Here is a 25,007-nt window from a genome sequence, read left to right as displayed (position 1 = left end):
TTATGCCTAATTGCAAGGTGGCCTGACAGTTTTAAGGGACTCTGCATGCCAATCACATTTGAGTTTAGCTAGCTAACCTGCAGAACCCAGAGAATAAGAATCTGAAAAAAGTTTCCCTGCTGGTAAAATGCAACTTCAAGTGAAAAGATCATGCCTCATTAAAAATAGACATATTTTTTGACAGTGGTAGGTATCCTTCATATAGCCTCTATTGAGTTTACCTTTCTCTAAATGACCATTGCTATGGTGATCTCATGCCAAAGGGAAAAATATAATGGACAAAGGCTGTATCTTGTCCAGCCAGAACCACTGACGCTTTACAAATATTCAAAATGTCTTAAATTCTCCTGCTTGGAAACAAATGTACCAAGCTGCCTGAATTTCACAGCATTGTCTTCCTATAATAAGCAAACATCTGTTACCCTAAAATTCAGTTTATCTTTTGGAAAAGATGCAGTAGGAGACTTGATATGAGTGAATTTGCTTACCTCCTGGAATTGTCATGGAAAAGACCCAACATAAGCATTAAAATATGTAGATTGCAAAACAGGAAATTAAACTGCTTTCCTAACTCTGAAAATCTGAGAGAATACGTTTAGATTTAGAGCTGCTGGTCACAGATGAGAAAGTAGACTCAAAGATGTTAAAAAATTATCCAAGATCAAGTAGACAGCTAAAGCAGAGCTAAGATTAAAACCTACGACCCCTAACTCCTTGAACATACTTCTCCTAATACACAGTTGTAATGATGTTAATTTTTTTTTTAGTAAAAAAGGTAATCACTGCCTTTAAAGAAGCGTAGATTCACCAAAGCATTCTTTTTCCTTTTATTTTTCTGTTGCTTTAATGATCAGGTGTTTTGCATAATAAACCCAATTAGCCACACACTCAAATATATTTCATCAGTAAAATGACTTTAAAAAGTATTTTGAAGATTTGGTATTCTTTTATAACTAAAGCCTTTGAAAAAAAATGATAATATTACTGCATCTTTTCTTTTTATTAAGTAATCATTATTTTGAGCCAAGCTCTCCTCATATTTCCTGTGGACAGATGCTTCTGTGTTCCTGTATATTCCATAATATAGTACTGAATACATAGCAGGAACTCAATATTCTGGACCGAATATAGATTAGGGAAATACGAAAGAGTAGAGAGGATAGAAATGGAAGGCGAAGAGAAGGAACACTGTCAATAGATGTAGATAAGAATGATGCCTCTTTTTTAAATAAAGCCCAATTCTAGAGGGCAATAATCCTCACACACTATTTATGTTACAGCATTCTCCACTTAAATATATGTGTATGCCTTCATGGCTATCTGTAACTGACACATTGCATGAACTGAACTCGACAGGCAAGTTACGAAAGTTTGTTTTTCTCTCATCGCCATTTTCAAACATAATTCATTGTTTTTTATTTGTTTCTGATATCCCTGAATGGGTAATTTTAGAAGCTTTTTTATCAAGTTCAGGCATTAACATAAACTCATTTTTAGTTATTAAAAATTCCAGGCTAGTGTAAGTCAATACTTTCATCTCACCTATTTGTTTAAAATGATCGCAATCGCACAGTCTATGTCTGTTTCAGGCTCTGCAGCCTTCAGAGGAAAGCAGAGTCTAATATGCTCTTAGGTTTCATCTTACATTACATTTTCTGAGTATTACCTAGAATACCTCTAAAGGAGTGGCTGCAAGGGCAATGTCCTATGAGATTCGTGACTTGTGTGTGCAGGTTCCAAAATGCTGACTGGTTCACCCTAAGAGCACTTGTTGCGGATTTAAGGCATAACTGACCCTCTGTCTTCTTCCTGCTCTCCTGTTATTGAATAGTGCATTTGTCCCTGCTACGGGTGATCCACCATCTTTGGTTCAGCTGGTTTCCTGGGAGTCTCCCCTTGCCAGTAAGAACTACCAGGCATTCTTGCTGTTCCAAAATCTGGCAACGTAGGCATCTCCTAATGGAAGAGCAGACATCTTTGAAGGGAAACGCATACTTCCCAATGAAATGCAGCCACCCAAGAACAATGGAAGCATATCTCTATGACCATGCAGGCACCCTCGCCCCTACCCCAAGTGAAATCCAGGAGCCTCCTGAGAGCTCTTCGTGCTCCACCTCGGAAGAAAGCAGGTGTCTGCATGAGTTAGCCCCCGAATGTTCTGGCAGCTTGTTTCCATACTGGAGTGAAGGAATGAATTAGCTTGCAGTTTCTTTTCTCAATAGACACCCACCCTTTCTTTGTGGCACCAAGACCATCTCCATCACTTGTGCTAATGTAGTGTTCATTCCTAGGCACGGCACACCCTGCCTTCCCCATTTCTAGCTTTGATCAATTGCTAATCTCCTCAGTTTTAAAGTTCAAAGATGGGTGCTATGTCAAAGATCTTATAACAAGCTTTGATGACTTCTTAGCAATTGCTACAGAGGATGAGTCTAGCTACCCCTTAAAAAAACTGAGATAATTGTCACCTGTATATTTGGTTTAAAGATCATAGTTAAAGCTCTAAAGATTGGCACAATTATTGGATCATCAGTTACACTTATTTTTGTCAAAACCTGTTCTGAAAAGATTCTGAAATGGTTCCTTAGAAAGAAAATGTACAACTACTAGTGCAGGATACGCAGTTGGATGGTTTTGTTAGGAATGCACTCATTTCACATGCTTAGTATTCTGTGTTACAAAACGATTCAAGGTATATTTAGTTAGAGATTTTTTTCCACTAGACAAAGAATGTGCAATAATAAATTTGTAAAATGTTTCTTTGATAAAATGCAGCATTGTCTTATAAAGTTCATGGGAAAGCAATGTGTCAGCGTCTCAATGAATAACAGAGTCCTGTGGTGCTGCAGAAAGTGAAAAGCAGTCCATGCAAATTGAAGGCCTTGCAGTTCACGTGACTTCTAGCATGCGTAAGTAGCAACACCATCTAGAGAGCTGCACTTTTCTGATTCGTAAAAGAATGAAGATTAAATGCATCTCAAAGAGTTGTCTTAGGGTTTTTACAATGTATCCCAAATAAAATCTTCTGACTGGCACATAACAAAATAAAAAAAATTAATCTATAAAAGTATCACGTTATTTATTAAAATCACATTCTTATGCAAGAAACACATATTTCAAAAAATGCATATCTCCTATATTCGACTTACAAAACAAGGATGAGTTTCATCTCCTTATATTATGTAGGTGAGAAAAGTTAACCCAACGATGTTTTTGCCAAATAAGAAAGAACATTTATTTGAAAACAATCCACAGGCCCACAGTTTTTATCTTATATCATGACTGGAGAATAAAACTAGTTTGCAAAGCCAAAATGTTCTGCGATTGCTGTCTGGGTCAATTATAATCGTTTGGCCAGTGCCTCTGCTTCTTGCAGGGAGGCCATGTCAATAAGCCAAGCCCTCCAAGGCTTCATGTGGCTGCAATTAAGGCTCACCCCGCCCCTTGGGTTTTCAGAAGCTAGGCATATTGTGGAGAGCAGAGAGAGAAAACAGGGAAAGAAATTACCAGCATTCCAGGAAATGCGCCTGCTGTGCTGCAGCCTTCTTCACTTCGGCGATGACTTTTATTATGTTCTATTGATTTTCATGTTATTTCCCATTTTTGAGCAGAATCGCTTGAAGCGATAGCAGCAATAAAGCAATGTTTCTGTCAGTCATCTTCATCTTTCTCACCCACACACATGTTATCTGTATCATATACACATAAACACGCATAATTCTTTTAAGGGTTGCATTTCCAAATATAGAAAATAAGACTAAGAGTTCTAGAACAATCATGAGGAGGACATTTAGCACGATGCCTAGAGCACATGTGAAAAAGAATGTTGGGTGCATTAAGAGTGAGGGTGAGTGGCGTGGTTCCAACGCCTTTGGATTGTAGTCTAAAGACACCATTAGCGTCTTACCAAAGTTGCTGCTTATTGCTAGACTGTGTGACTGTGCTAAAGAGTGTATGCAGAGAAATGCTGAAGAGAAAAACAGGGTGGGAGGAGCATAAACCAGGAGGGTTTTAAGTAAGCAGCTAGTGATTGGCAGAAGGATAAGATGCCCAGTCAGGCAATCACCCCCATGTGTACGCACCAGGTACAATCTCTGGGACTGCGAATGGGATGGAATGTCATTCCCACGAAGAGGGCAGGTTATAGAGCACAGTCAGCTTTACAAAAGGGAGATTGTCCTGCACAGTGCTGACCTAATCAGGTGCATCCCAAATAAAGAGGGTTGAAGCATGCAAGAGCTTTTCACAGGGAATATTTTACCCATTTCTTGTTTTGAAATGAAGAGAACCAAGTGGCAGGGAATGTGGGTGGCCCTTGGGAACTGATAGTGGCCTCTGGTTGACAGCAGAAAAAGACACAGTGATCACAGTGCTATTCCTTTCCGAGCAACTGAATTCTGTCAGCTACAAAAACTAGCATAGAAGAGGTTGGAGAGGACAGAGCTTGGCCTGATGCCACCTTGAATTTGGCCTTATGAGACCGTAAGCAGAGAACTCAGCCATATCATGGCTATACTTACAGCATCGTGAGCTAATCAAAGGCTATGTTCTTGTAGTGCCAAAATTTTTCATTAACTTTATTAATTATATACCCTACAATTTGTTATTTTTGATGTCAAAAATTCAATGTTTTTATTTTTTTTATTTTTATTTTTTTATTTTTTTTTTTTTTGAGACGGAGTTTCGCTCTTGTTACCCAGGCTGGAGTGCAATGGCGCGATCTCGGCTCACCGCAACCTCCGTCTCCTGGGTTCAGGCAATTCTCCTGCCTCAGCCTCCTGAGTAGCTAGGATTACAGGCACGTGCCACCATGCCCAGCTAATTTTTTGTATTTTTAGTAGAGACGGGGTTTCACCATGTTGACCAGGATGGTCTCGATCTCTTGACCTCGTGATCCACCCGCCTCGGCCTCCCAAAGTGCTGGGATTACAGGCTTGAGCCACCGCACCCGGCCTTCAATGTTTTTATTATAGTATTCACAAAGTTGTCCACTATTTAATTTCAAAACATTTTCATCACCCTACAGAGAAATCTCATACTCATGAGTAGTTGTTCTCCATCCTGCCCCACCACACCCCAGGCAACCTCTAACATACCTTTTGTTTTGATTTGTTTTATATATAAATACAAGAAGATTTTATGCATATTAGATATATAAAATATAAATGAAACCCTTCAATATGTGACCATTTTGTTTCTGATTCTTTCACTTGGCATAATGTTTCAAGGGTCATCCATACTGAAGCATGTGTCATTGCTCCATTCCTTCCCAGGGCTAAATAAAGAGTTTTCATTTGATGAATACACAGCATTTTGTTTACCTGTTCATCATTGATTGACATTTGGGTTGCTTCTCCTTTGGGACTATCAGGAATAACGCCGCTGTGACTGTCTTTGTGTAAGTGTTCATATGAACATATGCTTTCAATTATCTTGGGTATACCGCTAGGAGTGGAATACTGAGTGGTATGGCAACTCTGTTTAATATTTTGAGGAACTGATTATGTATTTTCCCAAATAACTACCATTCTGCTCTCATATTAGCAATATTTGAGGGTTCCAACTTCTTCACCTTTGTGCCATAGCTATTATGTTTTTCTGTGAAAACGTGTACTCTGATCCTTTTTTCATTAAAAAATAAATGATTCTCATTTTATTGTTCAGTTGTAAGAATTTACTTGTGTGTGTGTGTGTGTGTGTGTGTGTGTGTGTGTGTGTGTGTTCTGTACACAATCTATATTCTGGATGCAATCTATGTTCTGGATTATACACACACACACACACACACACACACACACACACACATATGTTCTGGATACAATCCTATATCATAAGCATGGTTTACAAATATTTTCCTCACATTCTGTGAATTGTCCTTTCACTTTTTTAAGGCGTATTTTGAAGCACAAACGTTTCTCATTTTGATAAAGATAAACGTATCTATGTTTTGTTTAATCACTTGATCTTTTGCTATGATATTTAGGTGACTATTACCTAAATCAAGATTACCAAGTTTTACTCTTATGTTTCCTGCTGTGAGTTTTACAGATTTAGTTCTATAGTTAAGTCTACGATCAGCTTGGAGTTTTTTTATATGGTGTGAAGATTATGCAGTTTTCTTTTATTGATGGCTTTATCTAATCTTGGGATCAGGGTAATACTTGCCTCAGAATATGAGAAGATTTTCCTCCTTTTCTATTTTTTGAAATAGTTTGTGAAGGGTTGGTGTTAATTCTTCTTTAAATATTTGGTGGAAAGAAACGAAAATTAGCTAGGCATGGTGGTGGGCACCTGTAATCCCAGTTACCCGGGAGGCTGAGGCAGGAGAATTGCTTGAACCCAGGAGGCAGAGGTTGAAGCAAGCTGAGATCCTGCCACTGCACTACAGCCTGGGCAACAGAGCAAGACTCTGTTGAAATAATTAATTAATTAATTAATATTCTTTCCCACTCTGAGTGACACACTCACTGTGGTTCCTTGGGCACCTTAAGACGCTTTGCTCCAGCTGTTTCCACATCTCCTCCCACTTAGTTTAGGTTTAAATTCAGATATCATCTCCATGACCATCCTATCTAACGTGGCTTTCCTTTTCACTCCATGGACTCTAATGCTAATTTCATTTTTCTTTTTGCACTTATTATTACCAGTCATTGAGCAAAGAAATCTATTTTGTGTCATGCACTGTAAATCAGAAAATGACCAAAGCAAGTCACACTCATTTTAAGAGGTTTTCTTTCCAAAGTTAAAGATGCATGCCTGGAAGACAAGTCTATGCTTTTCCCCAAAGACAATTTTGAGGACTTCAATATTCAAAGAGGAAAAGGTGGGTATTTGGGAAATACACAATTTTCATGTCAGGGTTGATGGGGAAAATGGTCATTTGTGCCTTTGTCTGGCTCAGGGAATCTGCATTTTTATATAACATAAGGTAGATGTGTTGAACAATGAGAACACATGGACACAGGGAGGGGAGCATCACACACGGGTCTATTGTGGGGGTCTAGGGGAGGGACAGTGAGGGGGTAGGGAGTTGGGGAGGGGTGACATGGGGAGAAATGCCAGATATAGGTGATGGGGATGGAGGCAGCAAACCACATTGCCATGTATGTACCTATGCGACAATCCTGCATGTTCTTTACATGTACCCAAGAACCTAAAGTGCAATAAAATACATAGAAAAATAAATAAATAAATAAATAAAAATATATTTTTTAAAAAAGGTAGGGTAGACAATAGAGCAGAGGAAGCAATCAGATATGCATTTTTCTCCGGTTAGCAGAGGAATGACTGAGTTCGTCCTATGTCCCCGCACCTGTGAAGTTAAGCCATCAGTTTACATTGCCATGGTGAACATGGTGAACTTTAGTAGAAATACTTTAGGGTAAAGATGTTGGGGACCATGAGGAATTTCCTTCTGGGCAAAATGCGGGGGAGGTATGTAGCTTTTTATCTTTGTAGCCATGTTACTTAGGAACCAAATTGGAGGCAAGTTTGCCTGACCCAGTTTGCAGCTTGACTTCTCCCTCTGGCTTAGTGAGTTCGGGGTCCTGAGATTTACTTTCCTTTCACAGGACCAACATGAAAAACAAAATGTTTTTCAAGCCAGAAAGAATAACAACACTTCTCTTTGGACCAATCATGGATATTAACTAATTAGCGTTTGTCAAGCGTGGGACGTGAAATCAGCATAGAAATGTAGAATCAGAGACTGGCAGAGGGGAGCAGCCAGCAGTGTGGATCTAACACTGACAAGGGAAGGGACTTTCTGCAGACAAAGTAACAGGCTGATTATGAGTTTGGCTTCTGGGGCCGGGTGAGGTTGCTCATGCCTGTAATCCCATCACTTTTGAAGGCCCAGGCAGGTGGATCATTTGAGATCAAGAGTTTGAAACTAGACTGGCCAACATGGTGAAACCCCACTTGTACTAAAAATACAAAAAAGAGCTGGATGTGGTGGTGGGTGCCTGTAATCCCAGCTACTCAGTAGGCTGAGGCAGAAGAATCGCTTGAGCCAGGAGGCAGAGGCTGCAGTGAGAGAGGTTGCAGTGAGCAGCGTGAGTGACAGTGAGACTCTGTCTCAAAAAGAAAAAAAAAGAGTTTTGCTTTTGGAAACCAGCTGATGAGAGTTTTCATTGTGGGGTTGCCTCTTATTAACTGTGAATACTGAGCAAGGTACTTCACCTGTCTGTGTCCTGGTCTGTAAAACAAGAACAATAATATCTACTTCATACCATTGTTGAGAAGACTAAAAAATGTTAATGTCCAAAAAGCACTTAGTATAATGCTTAACACATAGTAACTTTGTAATAAATGTCAATTATACTCGTTATTTTATTATCCATTTCTATACGAAACAATCTAAGAAGGTGGCTGTTTCAGACTTTCATAATATAATAACTGAATTGCCAACTGTCTTCCCTCCCTTAGTTTCCAGTCTCGCTAAGACAATTTTTGACTTTGCTTCCGTGTAGCTCAACCTATATAAAATAAATTTGCATTCACACTGAAATGGACATTCCAGCCCTGTGACACAGATGGTCTCTGAAAAATGAACATACTGAGATGATGGTTTGGACGTGAAGAATTAAGTCAGCATCAATTCATCTTCTGAGATAAATCAATTCTGGGTGCAAAGACAAGACTCAATCAAAATGTCCTAAGAATGATGATCCATTAAGGTAACAACAAAATAGGTGGGGTTTCTTCTGGTTAGTCAGTGGTACCCTTCCCGTATCTACCTGGAGCCCATTGATGATTCCCTGGGAGAGTCCCAGGGTAAATGGGAAGGGGTAACATTGTACTCGGTTGCTTGGGATCTGGTAAGCACATGCAATTCCACAACAAGAAACAGAAAAATATGCTGAGGACACATCATTTTATAATGCTGGAAAGCAAATTTATAGAGATTCCTATAGACTTTGAATGCCAGTTCAATTTTAAAAGTACTGGTATTCTTCCAAGTTTAAAAAAAAAATTAGGGAGAACTCAGTTCATACAACAATGAGAAATTTATTATGTATGTAAGTTATCCTAGTGTTAGTAAAATGAGATATGTTGATTACACCCTGGCCTATAATTAGTGCCAATAGGATGGGATACAGACATATTGCTTACCATTTTTTCTGACACCCCACAGACAAAGGTATTTATCTGACTAGTATACACCATATCTGTGAATGATCCTAGTTGTCAAATGGGAACCAGAAACAGCTGGGGCATAGGTAGCCTTCTATGGATTGCTGTTTCCCTTATAAAGGTATGTGGATGTCCTAACCACTGGTGCCTCCGAATGTGATCATATTTGAAAATAGGGTTATTGTAGTTATAATTAGTTAAGAGGAGGTCATAATAGAGTAGGATTGGCCCTTAATCCAATATAACTGGTGTCCTTCTAGAAGAGGAAATGCATAGAGGAACACGGCATATATAAACTCAGATGTGCAGAGGGAAGATGACATAGACAATGGAGGCAGAGACTGGAGTGACACAGCAGTCAACCAACAACAGCAAGCATTGGCACCCAACACCGGAGGGAGAAGATGGAAGGAAGGGTTCTCACCTTTAGGTTTCAGAGGAATCATAGCCCTGCTGACACTTTGATATCTGACCTCCAGAACTATGAGGCAATAAATTTCTTCTGTTTTAATTCACCCGGTTTGTAGTATTTTGTTATGACAGTTCCAGAGAACCAACACACGGCCGTGCCACCCAACAGCAGCCATTGGCACCCTTTGGTCCACAATGACCCTACAGTTTCTTAAGGGGCTATTCTACATTAAACACGTGTTTGACATGAGGTTGGAAAACGGCAATGCTCACCTTAGGCATTACATACAAACAAGTAAGAATATTTTGTGAGACTCCAGATAATGTATTCTATGTGCAGATGTCTATTTCTGTTATTAGTATATGAGCTCAGATTAGCTAACTGCATTTTCCTGTTGAAAGGAAGACCCAAGAGTCAATCTCTTGTAAATTGATGGTTTAAGAGAGAATGGCTGTAGCAAGATATCCTTGTAGCATTTTCATCCCTCATTGATTCTGCTCTGGTAAGCACATGCAATTCCACATCAAGGAACAGACGAATATGCTGAGGACGCATGATTTTATAATGCTGGAAAGCAGATTTATAGAGATTCCTGTGGACTTTGAATGCCAGCCCAAATTTTAAAAGTGCTAGTCTTCTTCCAAGTTATTTATTTATTTATTTATTTAGGGAGAACTCAATCCATACAACAATGATAAATTCATTGTGTCAGTTATCCTAGTGCTAGTAAAATGAGATATGTTGATTCTCGTCTGATCAAATACTGCATCTGGTAGTAGTAGAACGCTTTATTCAGACATTTCTACTTGAATGGGTCGGTTATTAGCCAAGAAATAAACTGGCTGATCCCATGAAAGTATTTATAGTGAGGGTGGTGCAGTTGTAAAATCAAGGGTGCCATAAATTTTCTGCCCGGTAGCTCTTCAAACAGGCATGCATGCTCTATATGGATGGCCGTGCATTTCAATTGCATAAGCAGCACACAGTCACCATCTCTCTTTGTGTATCTTACTGTGGCGGCACGCAAAGCCCAAGGCTATTGGCAGAGCTGATCATTTTTTTTCTTAACATGATTACCACTGCTTTTGGGTTAGGTAAACTGTGAGGAACCAGAAGCAGGGCTTTTCAGCAAGAAAGCTGGTGTATTTGCCAAATGAGTGATTTTGAAAATTGGCCTCCCTTTGCTGAAACATATTTTTTTTTGTTGTTGTTTTTTTCTTTAACATTCTAAGAAAACTCTAGCATTAAAGACAAATGTGTTCAGGACACAGGAGTCAAATTGGACACTATGCATCCTATTTAAAAAAAAATGTCTTTTGTGGAATGAAGACTAGTCAGACATGGGCTTCATTTATACCCCATCACGCTTTTCAGTGGCTTCATAGTGAGGGCCCTGGGGGAGCACGTAAGCTGGCTACGGCCAGGATAATAGAAAAGAACTCTGTGAACCCTATTTTCAGTAGCACCTCTTAGTCTAAGATAACACGGGGAGCAAAAAGTTGACAGGAAAGCTGGGGAGCGGGGAAGTCTCCTGAAGGTATGAAAGAGAGAAGTGCCAAGTCTCCTTCCTAAGGCACATGATGGATTCAAGGGAAAGTCACATTTGACTAAAGCCCAAGGGAGTGTTGCTTCTAATCTTCTGTTTCTTGGCAGAAGATATGGCAAACTAAGAGTCAGATTAATATGTGGGTGCCAAAATAAATAAACAAATAATTGAATAATCCCTGGAGGTTTCAGTGAGGAGAAACTCCTCCGCAGCTTAGTACAGAGACAGAACCGGTTGAAACTGAAATATATCAGCTGCCAGAAGGTCCGTAAATGAGAAGTTGTTAACGAATGGCAACTGCCAATCAAAGTCTACGAGTGGACAACCAAAAACCAGCACACATCTCATGCTCCCAAGGATCAACCTTCCCAGAGTTTTCACTTAAGCGGTCACCAAGCCGCTTGTTAATCCATAGCTTTGGACTAAAGTCTAGGGCTTCATCCATTACCTTAGAGTGTCTTCTATTTTTCCAGTCACTGATAAATAGAACAAACATCTGAGATGTGTTAGCTATAAATGCTTTACAACTGCTATTTATGTATGAACTTTTGTTATACCTGGAAGAGAAGGGGAAACAGAAAGAGCATGCCTCCTTGGCCAAGCATCCAAGACAAAGAAGGTTAAATGAGTTATGGGAGTTCATCTGGGAGCCAAGACATCGCACCTCGTTGTTTATCAGTCATCCACACATGTATTTTGCATGTCCATCAGTTGTTCTTGGCCCAAAGAGCAGAATCAATAGGCTGCTGCAGTTGCAGACATGGCAGCCCCATGCAGGGGCAAGTTGGAGGGTGAGCACTGAAGGGGATGCACAAGCCCTGTAGCCCGGGAAATGGCAGGCATTTACAGGAGCCCACACTGCTGCCATGTTTATTTTGCACGTTGTCTATTTAAAGAGATTTGGGAAAGAAATATCTAAGCCATTTTCTTACTGCATAACAATGGAGTATGGTTCTGTAACAATTTGGAGGAGGAATAATTTGTTTTAAAATGGGTCAGCTGAAACATCACCTGCTTGTACAGGCAGGTGAGGCACTTGGTGATTGGTGCACATACCTGGCAAACACATGTTAGCACTGAACTCTCCACTTCTTTCTTGGAGTAATAAGGTGTTAAGCTCGATTCAGCAGCAGAGCTATGTATAGAGAGCCCTGTATTCCTGGCCAGGGGATCTGTTAACCCTAATTTTCCTTCTTTTTCTCTTTCCAGAGTTTTCTCCATCTTCCTGACACTTTTTCATTTGCCGCCCAGCTCACCCATTGTGGCGGTTTAAAAAACATATTTACACATTTTGAGATTCTCTTGTTTCAAGAGGTAGAGTTTAATTTCCCTCTCCTTGAGTGTGGGATGGACTTGTTTCTAGCAGGATAAGGAGGAATGATTGTGTCTGACTTTGGAGATAAGTCATAAAATCTTCATCAGCTTCCTGCTTGATCTCTCTCTCTGGCATGTGCTTGTCTCTGCACCTCTTCCGTCATTGTTTGCCTGTCTCTCTCTATTTCTTTTCTCTCTCTGTCTCTTCTCTCTTTCTCTCGTCTTCTGCCTTTCTCTTTCTGCCCGTTTCACTTATCTGTTTGTCTCACTCTCTGTCTCTCTCTTTTCCTCTTTTTATCATCATTTGATTCATTGATGACAGCTGCCCTGTGGAAAGACTCACGTGCCAACCAACTGAGGCCTCCAGCCTCCAGCCATATGAATTAGCTCCTTGGAAGCACAGGTAAAGCCTTCATGGGACTGCAGCCCTTGCTGACTGCTTAACTCAGCCTTGTGAAAGACTCTGAGCCACAGCACCTGCTAAGTCATTCCCTGACTCTTGGCCCTCAAGCATTGGGTGTTGTTTTAAGCTACTAAGATTTGGGGTAATTGGATATGCAGCTGTAGGTAACCACTATGCCCTGCACTTGTCTTTCCACATAATTTTACTACCCCTCTGACAGGACAGCTCTTGTTTAGATCATTAATAGATCTAACCTGGCCCCCAAATCTGTAAATGAAGCCCTGGTGATTAGGCTTCTGAAACCAGAATTCAGTGTTCCTATCAATACCGAAAAGAGTGGCTCAAGAGCCTCAGCTTGTCCTTCTTGCACTTGCTGTACTTCCTGGGAACAACTCATCACTACCTTATCGCAAGCAAACATTCTTTAGAGGAAGTACAGGAATCTGTAAGGGGTTTTGTGAGAACGGGTCTTGCTTGCTGAGAGCTGAGATGCTATTTCATTTCATGGTTGTAGCACCTGCTGTTCATTTTAACTTCCCTTCTTTCTTCCTGGCTACTGCCCACCCTCTAGTCAAACCACTAACAACTCTGATCCACTCTGTCTCCATGTTAGCTCCCACACTGGTCCTCTCCTATCCATTGCTGTGTCTTTAGTTTATACCTTCATGCCTTCATTCCTCTTACGGGTAATTTTCTTTTTGAGATGGAGTCTCACTCTGTGGCCCAGGATGGAGTGCAGTGGAGTGATCTCGGTGCACTGCAACCTCCACCTTCCAGGTTCAAGCAATTCTCCTGCCTCAGTCTCCCGAGTAGCTGGGACCACAGGCATGTGCCACGACACCTGACTAATTTTTTTTTTCTTTTTTTTTTTTTTTGTATTTTTAGTAGAGATGGTATTTCACCGTGCTATCCAGGATGGTCTCGATCTCCCAACCAGCCCCCCAAAGTGCTGGGATTATAAGCATGAGCCACTGCACCCACCCCTTATCAATAATTGTTTCAGGGCATCTTCAATCACAGCATTTCCATTGTTTCTTCAATTCCTCATGCACAGAGCTGATATTTACCTCCTGAAAGTAATACCATAGGCTACGTGACTTTCATAGGCATTCACTTTATTCCAAGTTGCCCACAGTTAAGGTCTAGTTCTTTACTAAAACAAGGGATTTGCTCTCCACATGAACTCTGAGTTTCTTTATCTATACAGCTCACCCATTCCACATGCAATTTCTCTTTACTCCCATCCAGCTTGTCCAAATTCTCTCTTTAGAACCAATGTGTATTGTTTTCAGCAGCTAATATTTTGTGGTAATTCATTACTGTATGTCTATAAACAGTACACATGCAGACTTGTCTTTGAACGCAGCTCCACTGTCCCTTTGGTAATTTTAAAGTTTGTATTAATATGATTCCCATAAACAGTTATAATTTATATCCTATGGCTTTTAAGAAACAATGAGCAACATAATTGCATGTTACTCTATCTCAGCTATATGACCATAGGGAAATCATTAAAATATATTGATCTCAAATCTGCTAAATTGGGTTTTTGGATTATGATTACTGAGGTCCTCGATCCTATCTAACTTTCATCTATTTCAATCTTATGTGCTTCTAATAGTGCCAAGTGCAAAGGAATCCAATTAAAAATGTCAAATATTTGAAATCTTAGTCAATCGATGAGCATTTATTGACTACTGTGTCCAGAATTTTGCCACAATGAATCTCAAAACCCCCTCATGTGTCAGATCATCTTGCTGAAGCTATTGATATTTTTACATTTCCTCATATGTCTTCCATTTTTACAGCAATTTTTATACTGATAATACTTAAAATAAACGCTGTTTAGAGAGAGGAAAAGGCATCCATACAAAGGCTGCACATCTGTGTTATTGGTTGTTAGTGGTTGTGGAAGAGTAGCGGATATGGGGATTGATGAAGCCTGTTAGGTAGGCAGGCCTCATGGGCAGGCAAGCTGGGCAGTCACAAGTACCCAGGCCCAGAGGGAAACCACACTTAGATCCATGTTCTGCTGTTGCCGATCTTGAAATTCACAATAAGAACAAGACACCCACATTTTCAGGCACACTCAGCCCCTGCTATGGTCTGAATATTTGTGTCCCCCAAAATGCATATGTTGAAATTCAAACCCCCAAAATGATGATATTAAGAGGTGGGGCCTTTGGGAGGTGGTTGGGTCATGAGGGCAGAGTCGTCATGGATGGGATTAGAGCCCTTCACAAAGAGCTCCCTTGCCCCTTTCATCACAGGAGGACGCAGCAAGAAGGCGCCTCCTCGGACATTGGATTGGCTGGCACCTTGATCTTGGACTTCCCTGAGTCCAGAACTATGAGAAGTAAATTTCTGCTGTTAATATATAATCCACCTAGTTCATGGGATTTTGCTATAGCAGCCTGAATGGACTAAGACAACCTTACAAATTTTGTAGCCAGTCATGTCCTCCAGTGATTCAGATAAGCTCTCCACCCTCTCCCCTGCTGGTTAACAATTAGTAGAGAGGAAGATGTCCTGGGATTGCTCTCAGAGGCAGACCCTGAGATAAGAGTTTCTGTGTCAATGATTTATAAAGAAATTGCTTCCAAGGGGAAAAAAAAATGAGGAATTAAGGGGGAAAAGACAGGAAAGGGAAAGAAACAAGGCCAGTGTATAGTTTTAGGGAAAGTCCCCAGAGAGTTGCTTTAGCCAAGCCCAGAAGCGAGTGTGGGTGTACAATATGCCCCAGGTGTTTGAACCTGAGGTGAGGCAGCTGAGGTTCTGTGCCCCCCTATGCTTGGGGACACGCATTGGGTGTGGGAGTGGGGTCCTCTAAGAATGTCCCATTCCCTGCACCTTTAGTTAATGAGACTCCATGATGTTGTTTAAATGTTTGACCCTTCCAAATCTCATGTTGGAATTTATTCCCTGATGTTAGAAGTGAGACCTAATGGAAGATGTTTGGTCATGGGAATGGATGGCTCATGAATTGATTAATGTCCTCTGGGAACATTGAGTGAGTTCTTGCTTTATGAGTTCCCATCCTTATCAGTTACCACGGGAGCTGTTAGAACAGGAGCTGGTTGTTAGAAGAGCCTGTGCCACCCCCTTCTCTGTCTTGCTTCCTCTCTCACCATGTGGTCTCTGCACACGCAGGACCCCCTTCCTCTTCCACCACGATTGGAAAATCACTGAGGACCTCACCAGAAGCAGATGGTGACCCTGTGCTTTTTGGATAACCTGTAGAATTATAAACAAAATAAATCTCTTTTATTCGTAAATTACTAATCCTCAGGTATTCCTTTATAGCAACACAAATGTACTAAGGCCCTCTGGTAGCTAAGGGCAGTTCTCAACAAAGAGTTGCAGGTACAGACCTTGCATTCAGAAGCACCCTGAAGCTGGGAAAGGCAAATAATCACAAAGTGAGAGAATCTTAAGAGATCTATGCAGAGCACTGGCAGTGTTTGTCATAGTGGCTGAGCATCCTGAAGCTAATAAACAATGTATACTATTCCTGAGAATGCTTAGCCAAAACTTCAGGCCTCACACTCCCTCAAAACCTTTAAGTGATGACAAAGGAGAAACAGATATGACGTGTTAACTAATTGTATACTCTTTGCCAGGTATTGTGCTATGCACACGAAATATACGGAGAAGGATGAGACATTACTTTTGTTGTACTCAAAAAAGAAAAGGAAAAAGTAAGGGGTACAGATATCCACTTTTAATGAAACATTTAACATGAGCCAAGCACTGGCACTCAATGCTAAGGTTACAAGCATGGTGCCATTTGGTCATTGCTCTTAAAAATCTGTGGTGTTGAGAATGAGCATCTGGCTGATTGACAAATGAATGACCCAGTCTTTAAGGTCTTTAGGAGAAACTCACAGGGTTCATTCTGATAAAAGAAGAGAATGTGTGTGTCTCTGTGTGCTCTTTGATGAGGTTGGACTGAGTTTCTAAGAGTGAATAAAATGCAGGGCAGAGGGGCATTCCAGGTAGACAGATATTAGCAAAATACAAAGGCTTCCAGTCATTTATCTACCAGCTTTGTGGAGTGAAGTGCTGTTGAGGAAATGAGAAGTAAGGGAGACAGACATTTGCCCTTGTGGATCTTACATTCTTATAGCGAGAAGCCAACAAATATGCAGAGGAATGTCAAAATACGACCTTTAGGGACAGAGATGTTTGCCAGGAACATCTCATGCCAATGAGTGAGAGAGCACACTGCATTCAACTATCTGCAAGTAGCTTGAGGAAGCTATGAAGCTGGACAGGTAGAACCACAAGAGAAGACACTGTGAGTCAAGGCAAGGGTCTTTATGATATTCTCTTGTGAGTTACGAAGAGCAGCTGGAGAAATTTAAATACTGGATGGACATGGTCACACTTATATTTTAGATACATTAGTCTTGCACTATTAGTCTATGTGGGGAAAACACTTAGCTGCTATGGGCTTATCTGTAGTATGTGGTTGCACCGGTGAATCTCTGTGGCTTCTTTCATCTCTCCTATTTTAAGAGTCTCAGTTATCTAAGTCTAGGAGGCTTAGCCAAAGACATCTCTATAGACTAGTCATTCTAAATCTGGGGTGATCTCTTCTCTCGCATGGAGATCAGGCAACGTATACAGATACATTTGATTGTCACGAGAATTTTACTGGTATCTAGTGGGTAGAAATCAAAGATATTGCTAAACATTTTACAACAAACATGCAGCCCACAAAACCAAGAATTATCTGATTCATGATGCCAGTGGTGCAATGCTGAGAAATGCTGCCATAGATTGATGAAATAGAAAGCAATTTTCTGAAGACGAGAGGGTGTTTTGTGACTAGGAGAGAGTAGGGGAAGCTTGAAACAATTTCTATGGGAAATTCTTTGAGCATGAGCTGATGGCAACAACCCTCAACCACAGCAATGCCAAAACTAATATGAAGAAAATTGAGGCACCCTTTAAGTGCACTGTAATTAAGAACAAAGCATGAGGTCTGCAGATGTAATGGTCTCTCTTTTATAATATCATTCTCACTTGTTTGGTTTCTGCTGTTTTTTTTTTTTTTCCTTTAACAGGAATAGAGGTGTGGAGTTAGTTGTAACAGGGAGGTGGTTGGGCAGGGGAAGGTAGCAAATGCGTGAGCATCACTTATTCCATGATAAGCATCGCTTTATGACAGTCATTAACAGTGTGTTTCCTCATCCCAATTCAAAAGAGAATCAAAATTAGCTGACAAATATTGAATAAATCTGTATATAAGCTCTGGGATTATAACCATAAATAAAACAGAGAAATTTACATCTATAAGGGAAACATATCTCTAAATCCCTGATCAACTAGAATAAGAGCTATTATGGATGTATCAAGGACATATTCAGTGGAATGCTTTATGGGATAGAGATTGCATGGAGATAGGAAGGTTTTATGGAAGAAAGAAAAATGAGTTTAAAATTTAAAGCATATTTAGGAATTTAACATGAGAGCACTGAGGAAGAAGATATTCTAGATAAAGAAAACACCCTAATTAAAGGCTTGAGGATGAGGAGATGTCATGTTAATGTACTTTGAATTATCTCAGTTATTTAGGAAGATAAACCTGGAAGAACCCAGGAACACATGGTGGAATGTGCACAGCACCTGGCTGTCTCCTAAGTTTAAAAATTATCCCCGTCAAATATCACAATGACTTTGTTAATTGCCTTTGCCGTGGCATTCTGCAGTGTTGTATGCCCTTTGTAAATCGTAAACCATTTGCATTTCATTTGTTCACTGAACCCCCAATAAAGAATCAAATTTACCAAATGGTGACCGTCTCTTCCAGGGGCAGCAGAAATGGAGTTACAAAATCAGAAACAGGAGGGACTCACAAAGCTGAATCATACTATTTCTTGGCATCCTTGCTTGTCACATTGGGGAGTATTGGCAAAGCCCCACAAGACAATGAATATGCAACATTTAACTATTTAACTCATATGGCATGCAATTCTTTAGGAATGTCACCTGACACACAGAGAATCAGGAAGCCCAGAAAGTGCTTCTATCTTCAGTCCAAAAATTTGATGTCAAATGGATCTGTTGCCATTTCTGTAAGAATGTTCGTATCTAATATCCTACACTTACAGAAAAAAGATTCAAGAATAGTTAGCTATGTAAATCATCCAGTTCTTTCCCTGACCTGGGTAATTTTTATTTTTTTCATGGGTTTTGCTTTCCGATTTGTTTGATTTGGATTTGTTTAAAAGCCTAAAGTCAATTTTTCTAAATGAGTAACCTATACAGGATATAAAGTTTTCCTGAATAATCATTAAACAATTACTTTTGTGTTTGAATAATTATCAGAAACTAGGTTAAGAAAAAATAAAATCTTTAAGAAGTCTACTCCTAAAGCAAAGTATCACAAATTCGGGTGATCTATCATGATAGTATATTGTCATTTTTACAGTGAAATAGAATCTCCAAGCTGTATTTCCCATCAAGTGAGATTGTGGTCTGTAAATAATATTTTCAGTGCTTTAGAATTAAGTGAACAGTCATACCTTTTCTTCATGTGATCCTGTCAAGATCCTCTTAGTTATTCTTGTTAGGCTTATTTTTCTGATGAAGAAAATCGGGATCAAAGAAGTTAAATAACATTTCATTGGGTCGGATTTGCTTTCATTTTAACCTCTCTAAAATAAGTATTCATTGTGCAATTAATGCATTTGCAATCATGCCTTAGTGTTTTGGCAGTGCTACCTTGTAACAACAGTATGTGTGCATCTTATAATTAATGGTATCTTTGAGTCAATGAAATATGCTATATTTAAATTCAAATTTGGCTCCAAATTGTTTGTTCTTTCCTTGACACTCTGTGGCCTCGAGTGAGGGTGGCTGAAAAAAAAAAATTAAACCAACCGACAACAACAAGTTTAAGCACTTAGACCCTTAGTTATAATACATAGAATTCAAAATACATGAAATTAATTTTAGGCCCTAAACTTGTGTCTTTTATAATGTAAAATGATGATATATTAAAAACGTTTGTATTATCTATATATATTTTGAATTTAGTTTAACTTCAGAAACATGCTTCAAGAGCGTATTTTGTGCAAGGCATACTGCCACTGATTAAGGGATCTAGATGGCTATGTAAAATTTAAATTATGGTCTTACGGGGGAAGAGGATAGAAAATGTACATTTATAAACTTCCTACTATGTAGGAGTTATTATGTTATAAATTTTTACATATTTTGACCCATTTAATCCCCATTTTGTAGACGAGTAGACAGAGGCTCTTGAAATTAGAAGGATTTTTCCATGTTGTCAGAAATAAGAATTGTCAAACTAAAATTAAAACTAGGACTTCCAGCTCACCAAAGCTATCCTAATTGTATGACTTAATGCATAAAGTTAGTTTTTTACAAGGTATAAATGAGAACATTTACACTGATGATCCATATGAGGAGGAGGTAAGTCGGCTTCCCTCAGGAGCCAGTAAATGGACTCTCTCCTGCCATTAAACAGACATTGTCTTTATTTTGTGAGAATGCAGCACTGTGTTGGGGCTGTTTCTCACGGCGCATTCTCATCTCACAAATGGAGTCTGAAATCAATAAAATTATTAGACTGTTGGCAAAGAAGGGGAGAGAGAGGCCAGGATTGTTATTTGTTAATAATAACACTCTATTCAACTTGGAATTTTAAAATTTGCTTGAGTCCTCTTCACTTCATGAAAACAGTTCTATCCAAAGTGAGGAAGAAAATATGTATTTATTCAATCCCAACCTGAGCCAGACACTGTATTTTGGGCATCACATTCTATTACTGTGACAATCTTGAAAGTTATTTAACCCCTTAGGGTAAACATCCATGGATATTTTGAAATGCAAAATGTCTTGCCCAAGGTCACATCACAGTATTTCATTCCAGAGAGTGGGATCTTTCTCCTATGTCATGTTAATGCTGTATCTGCCCATTGACCAGTAAAAGAACAATCTGAGGATAGAGACTTCCATCCATTACTTAGGTTACTTACTCAGTTAAATCTTTGGAGTTTTGTCTGTGTTCTAACAGGGTTGAACTAACTGAATCTGTATGAATAGTAATCATATGTCAGCATTTAATTGGTATTATTTTTTTTAAAGCCGTGTATCATGTTCTCATTTTTTAAATAATTCATTGATAATTATTATTGTTGTCACTGTTATTATTTTGATGATGAATATCAAATGCACAGAACTGACATGAAATACCCAAGGTCATGCAGATATCAAGCAGTAAAATAAAGACAATTTTATACCCTCAATTTTTTCCCCAATATTACTCTTAGTCTCAAACACTAAAAAACTATTTTTTCTGGAGCCCAGGGCTGGACAAATAGTGCTTAGTTGCTTAGTATATTAAAAAATGTAGAGGATAAAATGCTTCCACTGAGATTCTGACATTTTGAAAGTCAAAGAGTGGCTTATACATTTATGTTTTTTTTATGTAGGATTGGGAGCAGTCTAGAGAAAGTCAGACCTGTATTAGGGAAGTGGATGTTGGTATAATATCTCAGAGATAAGGAAACCAGACTCTGAAAGATGGAGACATTCTCAGAATCATAAGCCCAGTCATTAACAAAAGGAAAATCTCATCGTCCCTGGCTATCCCTGAGTCTTTGGTGTGGCACTGAAGACAGTACAATGTAGTTATTAAGGATTTGAGTCTTAAAGTCAAACTAACTGTCCTCCTATTCTGGCTTCTCATTAAAGGCTTTGTGATCTTGGACAAGTTACTTAACATCTCTGTGCTTCAGCTTCATCATATGAAATAATGAAGACCATAGTTTTGCCTTCTCACAGGGTTATTATGAGGGCGAAATGAAGCATTACAGGGAGAGCGCTCCAGATCATGCCTGACAGTGTCAGGTCAAGAAGCTTTAGCTGTTGTTGTTGAACCTGCCATAACCTCTATTTCCTTGCCTGTAAAATGAGAATTGATCTAATATTCTCACAAGATCTTAGTAGAAATTGTCTGAGAAAGGGGCATCCAGGAACAGCATTTAACAGTTGTTGCTGTGGATCTAGTCACTAAAGGTTTGTGACTGTTATTTTTAAAAAAGGAAAGAACGGGCCAGGCACAGTGGCTCACACCTGTAATCCCAGCACTTTGGGAGTCCGAGGCAGGCAGATCGCGAGTTCAAGAGATAGAGACCATCCTGGCCAGCATGGTGAAACCCCATCTCTACTAAAAATACAAAAAAAAATTAGCTGGGTATGGTGGTGTGCGCCTGTAGTCCCAGCTACTCAGGAGGCTGAGTCAGGAGATTGCTTGAACCCGGGAGGCGGAGGTTGCGGTGAGCCGAGGTCATGCCATTGCACTCCAGCCTGGCGCCTGGTGACGGGGTGAAACTCTGTCTAAAAAAAAAAAAAAAAAAAAAAGGAAAGAAGCTTTTTTTAAAAAAGGAAAGTGCAAGCATTCTCTCAATGAGCATTTAATAGATATCCTTGACATATTAAGCAAAGTTTTCCACTAAAAATACAAGCATAAATAAGACACAGATTCTTATTTATACATTTATAATTTTTTTGTAGAATTGAGGCAAGTCTAGGAGAAAGTCAGACCTGTATTAGGGAAGTGGGTGTTGGCATAAAATCTCAGAGATAAAGAAACCAAACTCTGAAAGATGGAGGCATTCTCAGCATGATAAGCCCAGTCATTAACAAAAAGGCTCACAAGAGAATAAGAAAAACAGTCATGCAGACACACATTTCTCAAATGCAGTGAGCATTTTCCTGGAGGTTTTAAGAGAGGAAGAGAAGGGACAGAGCCTGGAAACCATCAGGCATCAATTTTCATTATGAACTTGTCTTAATCAGAGGGAAGATTAACTTTCCTGTATCCAGCTTCGTCTTACCTAGTTTTGCGCCAGGGTGGGATGATGGAGTGTGCACTGGGGCCTGCGGCCTTGTCTTAGCCTGGGCTTGCTGTGGGGCGCAGTGATGCCACTTAAGTTGCTGAAGTCTTCGACTCCTCATCAGCAGCTGACACCATCTCTGGTCCACCACTGACTGACTAAAACCCATCCAGTCCCTGCAAGAATACAGGAGCCAGAAGGAAGCCTCAGACTGAAATATCATTCAGTATTTCATTGGTGAAAGCAGACCTAAACACAAGAACCAGCTCGCAAATGGAATACATGGAAGAAGCCACTATATCATCTGACATCAGACTCTGTGTCCATCAGAGCATCACTTTCTAGAGTTCAGAGTCAGCCGCTGAGTCTAGGGCAGAATTACCCCAGGTTTGTAGGAAGATGGTGCTAGACGATTCTCCACAAGAGCAGAACGTGAACCTTGAACTTCCGAAGTGAGGATAAAAAATAACCTCCTTGTATTTTCGGCAGTTAACACATTTTATCTATCCCACTTACATGGGATTTCCCACTTATAAAAATAAATTACAATGATTTGTGAAGATCATTAAAATTATCTTTGTAGCCTGCAAATGTTTTAAAGACAGATCATATTTCAATGATCTTTGTGCAAATACTAGGTTGATACAGGCTCATAACATGTAGTGACTGAATGGACAAATGAATGACAATGAATGGGTAAATGAATAAAATAAGGACTACGTGGAGGAGAAAATGAGTGTGGGACAGCCTCCGGAATGTCCACCAAAAACGTTCTATTTATGGGGAAATGGTGGTAATATCTGATGGCCAAAAACAAGAACCAATGGCCCAGGATTTTATTCAAGTGTCAAATATCCAAACAAGGTGGACTGTGATAGTCTCCAGGGCCTGCCCCCTCTCAGCTCACCGTGCCTCAGTCTCCCCATGTTGCCCCTCCTTTTCATCCAGATTTAGCTCCACTGAACGTGCCCTGGAAACAGGCCCCTTTCTCTGTCATCGCTCCAGGTTAGCTGTGTTCCTCTAAATAAGACCAAGAGAGACAAGGAGCCCCATGTGAAAAGAACAAGAGCTACAAGGCAGAAGGGGAGCACAGTATGGCTTAAACTCAAGGGGAGGAGTGAAGCTCTGGGTGCAAAGGGGCATAGACCTTGGGCTCCTGTACCCACCACGTGCTGCCCGAGAGGCTGACTCAGGGTGGTGTGAGGGGGACTTCCATGTCCTGTGGACTGCAGGAAGGCTCTGCTGATGGCCTAGTGAGGGAGGGGGAGGTCTTGGCTCTATACCAGCAAGGTGGCCTCAGAGTGGCTGCTTGTTCAGACTGAAGGTCATTCATCTTTTCAAAGTATGTTGTTCTCCATCACTCTGTGGCCCTGCAGGCCTCTCCCCCCTCATCCTCCTCCCTCAGGTTTAGGAAGGGTGAAAGCTCAGCTGCAAGTAGCCCCATGCCTCTGTAGCCACCCAAACATCGGTAGTTACTCCCTTAGTAAATCAATTTTACTGAATTCTCCTATTTGGAGGTTTGTTTCCCGTGAGAGCCCTAACTGATATAAATACACAGAAATTCAACTCCACACACAGCTGCTGTATTTCTCCTTCCTCCTTTCCCTCTTCCCCTCTTACGCTCAGAGGCATCTTTGCTATGTGACCTTGAACGAGTCTGCCCAGCCCTCAATCTCCTCACCTCCAAAGTGGAATTAACATCTCGCATTGTCATAGGCATCAAATGAGGTAATTCATGTAGGATATTTGGGATGGTCCCCTGCAAATAGCAGACATCAAATAAATTTCAGATTTTAAAAAGTGAGATTTTGAAGTGCTTCCTTTTTTTTTTTCACCCTAGTAATAAGTGAAAATAGATTCCATTTTGTACCCTGAGTGGGATTTTATAGCAAAACAGTAAAAGAGGAGAAGAAGTATATTTTTTTTCCCTAAAACAAACCATTTAAGCGTCACTCCACATGAGTAACAGGAGCCTCTCAAGCAATCCCCCGCAACCTCCACTACCCCGCTTGATTCTAGAAAACAGAACAATGCTGTTCAAAGATTTCTCTGAACTATACCATTCAAGCAGGTTTTATGAGAGATTATGTAGCTCTGTAAAAACTTGATCAAACATGGCAGCAGGCCCACTGATAACATCTCTATCAGTTTACTCAATAAAATAGTCTAAAAAATACGGGATTTAATTAGAAGCCATTCTGTTTTTTATAAATGAGACTGAGAGAGATGCCTGATAGTGACCCAGGAAAAAAAGAGACTGTGCTCTGAACAGCACCTTCTCTCATTCTTCAAAGGCAAAGTAATTACAAGTTGTTAGGACAGGGG

At 40.1% G+C, this 25,007-nt stretch overlaps 1 protein-coding gene across 1 annotated transcript in view; it reads left to right on the top strand.

The window, feature by feature from the left end:
* The window catches only part of LOC116562075, a 102,408-nt gene extending 89,874 nt beyond the window's left edge, over positions 1-12,534 (top strand). Inside the window, exon 4 of the mRNA XM_032294227.1 lies at positions 12,303-12,534. Within this exon, the coding sequence (XP_032150118.1) occupies positions 12,303-12,322 (20 nt within the window). The 3' untranslated portion in view covers positions 12,323-12,534. The remainder of the gene's footprint in view (positions 1-12,302) is intronic.
* The last annotated feature ends 12,473 nt before the right edge of the window (positions 12,535-25,007 follow it).

Source organism: Sapajus apella, unplaced genomic scaffold (assembly GCF_009761245.1).
Source record: "Sapajus apella isolate SASKATOON/1434 unplaced genomic scaffold, GSC_monkey_1.0 scaffold31, whole genome shotgun sequence".
Taxonomy (NCBI): domain Eukaryota; kingdom Metazoa; phylum Chordata; class Mammalia; order Primates; family Cebidae; genus Sapajus; species Sapajus apella.
The sequence above is the reverse complement of the archived record's forward strand: the minus strand, read 5'-3'. Positions and strand labels throughout refer to the sequence as shown.